Source organism: Camelina sativa, chromosome 13, assembly GCF_000633955.1.
Source record: "Camelina sativa cultivar DH55 chromosome 13, Cs, whole genome shotgun sequence".
Lineage (NCBI taxonomy): Eukaryota > Viridiplantae > Streptophyta > Magnoliopsida > Brassicales > Brassicaceae > Camelina > Camelina sativa.
In genome coordinates, this window is record NC_025697.1 from 23223915 (window position 1) to 23230731 (window position 6817).

Below are 6817 nucleotides of genomic sequence, written 5' to 3' on the forward strand. Positions count from 1 at the left end.
TTTGATTTTAGGCAAGAAGAGCATTAAGAGCATTGAAAGGGCTTGTGAAGTTACAAGCACTAGTGAGAGGTCACAATGTGAGGAAGCAAGCAAAGATGACTTTAAGGTGTATGCAAGCTCTGGTTCGAGTTCAGTCTCGTGTGCTTGACCAACGTAAACGTTTGTCTCACGACGGGAGTCGCAAATCTGCCTTCAGCGACACTCATAGTGTCCTCGAATCTCGTTACCTTCAGGACATTTCAGATCGAAGATCCATGGTAAGTGATCTATTAATACTCTGTTTTAGACACCATTGTTGCTCTGTTTTCTGCAATTAGGTTTATATAAAGCTAACATTTATTTTCGAATGGTTTTTGTATAGTCAAGAGAAGGAAGCAGCATTGCTGAAGATTGGGATGATAGACCACACACGATTGAGGAAGTGAAAGCAATGTTGCAACAAAGACGAGACACTGCGTTGAGACGAGAGAGTAACAATAGTTTATCACAAGCTTTCTCTCACCAGGTAAACTGCTAAAGCAGCTGTTTGTTTGATATTTGGGTCCGTTTCGGTTTTTAATTTCTTATGGTTTGGATGAAAGGTCCGGAGAACGAGAGGTAGTTATTCTACGGGAGACGAGGAAGAAGAAGAGAGACCGAGATGGTTAGACCGATGGATGGCTTCAAAACCGTGGGACAAAAGAACTTCAACGGATCAAAGAGCACCGGTTTACAAAACCGTGGAAATCGATACTTCTCAACCGTATTTAACCCGCGGTAACTCGAGAACCGGTGCAAGTCCAAGCCGTAGTAACCAAAGGCCTAGTTCACCATCAAGAACAAGCCATCATTACCAACAACAACACAATTTCTCATCAGCTACACCATCTCCGGCTAAATCTAGACCGATACAAATCCGATCCGCTAGTCCCCGGATCCAAAGAGATGACCGGTCGGCTTACAACTACACATCAAACACACCTAGTTTGAGATCAAACTACAGTTTCACCGCAAGAAGTGGTTATAGCGTTTGTACCGCTACAACCACCAATACTACGAATGCTGCATTGCCGAATTACATGGCGATTACGGAATCCGCAAAGGCTAGAATCCGGTCTCAGAGTGCCCCGAGACAACGGCCTTCGACACCTGAGAAAGACCGTTTCGGGTCAGCTAGAAAACGGCTTTCGTTTCCGGTTCCACCGCTGCCGCATCAAATAGACGGTCAGAGTTTAAGGAGTCCAAGTTTCAAGAGTATCGGAGGTTCACAACTAGGAGCATTGGAGCAACAATCAAATTACTCTTCTTGTTGTACCGAGTCTCTTGGTGGTGGTGGAGAGATCTCACCTGCTTCTACTAGTGACTATAGGCGATGGTTAAGATGATAATTCCAAAATCCATATTAACCGGTCATGAATTTCTCCTCCTTTTTTTTTGTTATATATAGATAAATAAAAATATTTTTGACAAAAAGAACAATGACTTTTTTTAGTTTTTAACTTTTGATTGATGAGCTTTGAGATTGGTGTATTTTTTTGCTTATTATGTTGTGTGTGTGTGTGTTTATAAATGAAAATTGTAGTCTTTACTGATTGATCTCTATATAAATATGTGAATTTCTTTTTCCAATTACAGTGTTATCAAGCTGTCATGAATCATATGATATTGTTGTCTTTTATTTAATCATATGGAATTTATTAGTATGAAATAACGAATTTTTTTACTGACCCCTTTTTGTTAAGAAAATGACCATAAAAAGAAAAGCTGGAGATGGGATTACTTCTGTTAATTCTAAATAATTCGAAATCGAGACTTTAAAAGAAGGAGACTGTTGCTACTAGATTTCTCTGGATTGAGTTGGTTTAATTTACAGGGATTCGGATGGGATATTCGCTGGATCTGTTTTGGGTTTGTGGGTATGCTTCCTGATTCTGATTGGGATCTCATGGTATCATTGTTGGTGATCTCGATTGTGGTGTTAAAGTCTACCACTCGATGGTATTTTCTTTTGGGAAGATTTTGTTTCTTTATTCTATGGATTTTGGAATCTTCGATTGATAGAGATTGGATGATTGGAGGTATTTTTGGAAATAGCTTGATCGGCATATCTTCTCAAATGAATCGAAGGCTGAAGGCTGATCAACGGGTATTTATTTGGAGCTTTGGTATCATTCGTTTCATACTTTTCCCTTTGTTTAGTGTTTGGAGCTGTTTTGGTTGTGGTGTTTTACGGTGTGTCGTGGTAGAAATTGGTTGTGTGCTTTTGTCCGTACGTTTCCTGATGGCTCAATCAACGTTTCTCAAAGGGAAGGCTCCTCTGGTGCGTACAGAAACTGTGAAGATCTCCAACTCAGTTTTGGCTCAGAGGATCCAGCAGTTTTCTCTCACTCTTATTGGGAGGTTGATGAACCCATCGGTTCAGAGAGTAGAGTCGTTGGTATCAACGTTGCCAAAGATTTGGAAGCTTAAGGATAAGGTGGTGGGAGCAAACCTTGGTCAAGACACCTTTCAATCAATTTCATGGAAGAGGCTGATCTGCAAGGAGTCTTACAAAATGGTCCTTACCACTTTGATGGCTGGGTGATCTCCTTGGTTAAATGGGAGCCGATTATATCATCAACCTATCCCTCGACTATCAATTTTTGGGTGAAAGTTTCTGGCATTCCGATGCATCTGTGGTAGTTTGCTACGTTGGAGGCCATTGGAAAGAAGATTGGTACTATTTGTGAGGTTGATGAAGAGTCTGGTAGTATTTGTGCTACCGTGAATGGGTTTAATCCCCTTCTCTTTAAGTTGGTGGTGCCATTTGATTTTGGAGATGAAGTCGTAGTCTCTCTTGAGTATGAGAAGCTGCTGGGTTTTTGTGAGAATTGTTCTCGTCTCACTCATGATCTAAGAAGTTGTCCGGAGTTAAAGAAGGTTGTTGGGGCTCAGAGTTTTGATAGCCATTTGGATAAAAGAGGGGATCAACAACAACAAGGGATGGGAAAACAAGGAGGTTTTCATAATGAGGGTGGATGGGAGAAGCCAAGGAAATATGCTAAGAGAGCCCTCGATTTCCACACCTTTGAACCAGCTGTTGGTGCAGGTAGTTCGGGTCCTCACCACCAGACTAGTCAGTTTGGGTCGGTCTGGGAAGAGAAACAATCGGTTGGTCCTGCAGGGTTGGATAATTCTGGTGGCAAGTGTGGGTCTCAGGTTGTTGCTGGAGAGCAGATGGGCCGTGTGTCTTCATTTCATCTCAATAGGAAAGGGTCAGGTTCGGTTTGGCCTAAGCCTTTGTACCAAGCTAAACAAGGTCTTAAGGAGAAGCTGGTTCAGGAGCCGATTGGTGATGGACCTGTTTCTTCAGCTCGTGGTGAGTCTCACAGAGACACAGAAATGGAGGTTTCCTCCCAACACAAGTCGAGTAAGGATGTTGGAGTTTCGGATTTTGAGGAAGCTATTGATGATCTCTTAGAGGATGGTCAATTTTCGGATGGTAATATCCAAGAGGAGGGTGATGGTGCGAATGGACGGGCTACCAATACCTTAATGGGAATAGGTTCAGGCTTTTCTGATCCGTCGTAGGTTATTATGCAAGGTATTATTTCATCCTCTCTACCGTCTGCTTTGGATGTGAATGTGTTAAGTTCTGCTTTGAGTAATGTTGATTTAGGATTGAAGATTGGTGAGAGTGGGAGACTTTATAATCCTCGGGTTAAGAGAGTGGTTAAAAAACCTGTCTTGTTTTTGGCATCTCCAGGAAACGTTTGCTTGCTAAAGCTTTCTCTAAATCTGCAGGTGAGGGTCTTAAACAGAGAGTGACAGGGAAACAGGGGACTAATGCCACGGATGGCAAACCTACTGGTGGAGGACGACCAGTTAAGAAAGGGACAATGGCTCTCCTGAAACCACCGGCTCAAACGTGAAAGTCCTCAGCTGGAACTCTCAGGGCATTGGGGCAGACCTGACAGAAGAGTACTTGGGAGATTTGTGGAAAAAACATCATCCCGACATTTTATTTTTATCAGAAACGAAAAAATGTTTTTTTTATTTACAAAAATTTCAGAATAAATTTCGTTATGATAATTTGTACACCGTTGAACCTTGTGGGTCTCGTGGTGGTTTAGCTATTTTTTATATGGATGAAATAAAACTATCTATTTTATATGAGAGTAATCGTTTAATTGACGCTCAAGCCTTTGTTGGGCAACAAATGGTTTTTTTGAAAGCAACATTGCAAGAGGCAAAGATGGATGATTCGAGGTCGCAAGAGGAAATTCGGGATATAGAAAGGAAATTAAAGGAGGCATATCAGGATGAGGAATTATACTAGCAACAGAAGAGTAGGAAATTCTGGTTACGGGTTGGCGATAAAAATACAAAATTTTTTCACGCTTCCACGAAACAACGGAGGGCAAGAAATAGGATTCTTGGCTTATTTGGTCCTGACGACACCTGAACTGAATCGGTTACTGGTATTGAGGATATTGCATCAAAATATTTTGCGGAACTTTTTAAGCAGTCTGATGTGAGGGGCGTTTCACAGATGGTCCAGGAAGTTCATCCAAGAAATAGGATTCTTGGCTTATTTGGTCCTGACGACACCTGAACTGAATCGGTTACTGGTATTGAGGATATTGCATCAAAATATTTTGCGGAACTTTTTAAGCAGTCTGATGTGAGGGGCGTTTCATAGATGGTCCAGGAAGTTCATCCATTAACCACATAATGCATGAATAGGGCTTTGATAAGGGAGATCACAGAATTTGAAGTCCGCAGAGCTTTGTTTTTTATGCATCCAGAGAAAAGTCCAGGACCTGATGGACTGACAGCTTTGTTTTTCCAAAGGTTTTGGCCTTCTCTAAAAGGAGATTTGGTGGCGTTGGTAAAAGATTTCTTTCGTACAAATCAGTTTGATTTGCGGTTAAATGAAAGAAATATTTGCCTGATCGCTAAGACTGAAAGGCCTCAACGGATGACAGAGTTTAGGCCGATTAGTCTCTGCAATGTGAGTTATAAGATTATCTCTAAAGTCTTGTGCTTTCGGCTTAAGCGAATTCTTCCATCGCTTGTTTCAGAAACACAATCGGCGTTTGTTTCTGGTCGTTTAATCACGGATAATATCCTTATTGCTCAGGAAATGTTTCATGGTTTGAATACAAATCCTCGCTGTAAATCAGAGTTTCTGGCTTTCAAGACGGATATGAGCAAAGCCTACGACCGGGTGGAATGGGATTTTCTAGAAGCAGTAATGATTAAGTTGGGGTTTGATAAAAAATGGATCTCATGGATTATGTGGTGTGTTTCCTCAGTTTCATATCAAGTCCTTCTTAACGAACAGCCTCGGGGTTCTATTAAGCCTCAAAGGGGTTTACGTCAGGGGGATCCTTTATCTCCTTACTTGTTTATAATTTGCACGGAGGTTTTAATCGCCAATATTAGAAAGGCTGAACGAGAGAATAGAATCTCAGGTATCAAGTTAGCTCGGGAGTGTCCCACTATTTCACACTTGTTGTTTGCAGATGATAGCTTGTTCTTCTGTAAGGTAGAGGCGGCTGAATGCACTACGGTTATGGAAATTATAGGAGACTATGGGAAAGCGTCAGGACAAGAGGTTAATCTGGAAAAATCCTCCATCATGTTTGGCAAGAAAGTCCCGCCTGATATACGAACTCAGCTAAATTCTGTAATGGGTATCTCAAAAGAAGGTGGCATGGGTTCATATTTGGGTATTCCAGAAAATCTTCAGGGTTCGAGGACCAAGGTCTTCAGCTATGTCAATGAGTGTTTGGATGATCGAGTAAATGGTTGGTCTGTAAAGTATTTATCGAAAGGTGGTAAGGAAGTTATGATTAAATCGGTAGCGTTGGCTCTTCCAGCTCATGTGATGTCTTGTTACAAATTACCGCAGGAGCTAACGTCTAAATTAACGAGTGCTATCTCAAATTTTTGGTGGAAATCTAATGATAAGGCACATGGTATGCATTGGGTGGCCTGGGATAAAGTCTGTAAGGATAAGTGTGATGGAGGATTGGGTTTCCGCACTTTGGAACAATTTAATGATACAATGCTGGCTAAGCAGTATTGGCGGTTAATTCATTATCCGAATTCCCTGATGGCTCGGGTTCTGAGAGACAGATATTTTCAGAACAAACATCCTTTACAGGTCAAGAAGCCATATTCTCCTTCTTTTGCTTGGAGAAGTATTTACTCTACAAAGGGTTTGGTCGAACAGGGATCCAGATGGGCGATAGGCTNAACTCAGCTAAATTCTGTAATGGGTATCTCAAAAGAAGGTGGCATGGGTTCATATTTGGGTATTCCAGAAAATCTTCAGGGTTCGAGGACCAAGGTCTTCAGCTATGTCAATGAGTGTTTGGATGATCGAGTAAATGGTTGGTCTGTAAAGTATTTATCGAAAGGTGGTAAGGAAGTTATGATTAAATCGGTAGCGTTGGCTCTTCCAGCTCATGTGATGTCTTGTTACAAATTACCGCAGGAGCTAACGTCTAAATTAACGAGTGCTATCTCAAATTTTTGGTGGAAATCTAATGATAAGGCACATGGTATGCATTGGGTGGCCTGGGATAAAGTCTGTAAGGATAAGTGTGATGGAGGATTGGGTTTCCGCACTTTGGAACAATTTAATGATACAATGCTGGCTAAGCAGTATTGGCGGTTAATTCATTATCCGAATTCCCTGATGGCTCGGGTTCTGAGAGACAGATATTTTCAGAACAAACATCCTTTACAGGTCAAGAAGCCATATTCTCCTTCTTTTGCTTGGAGAAGTATTTACTCTACAAAGGGTTTGGTCGAACAGGGATCCAGATGGGCGATAGGCTCAGGCTGC

General features: G+C 41.5%; 1 protein-coding gene across 1 annotated transcript in view; it reads left to right on the plus strand.

The window, feature by feature from the left end:
• LOC104737644 (protein IQ-DOMAIN 1-like) overlaps positions 1-1573 on the plus strand; it is a 3686-nt gene extending 2113 nt beyond the window's left edge. The window contains exons 3-5 of the mRNA XM_010457861.1: positions 12-257; positions 362-505; positions 582-1573. Of these exons, the coding sequence (XP_010456163.1) occupies positions 12-257; positions 362-505; positions 582-1364 (1173 nt within the window). The 3' untranslated portion in view covers positions 1365-1573. The remainder of the gene's footprint in view (positions 1-11; positions 258-361; positions 506-581) is intronic.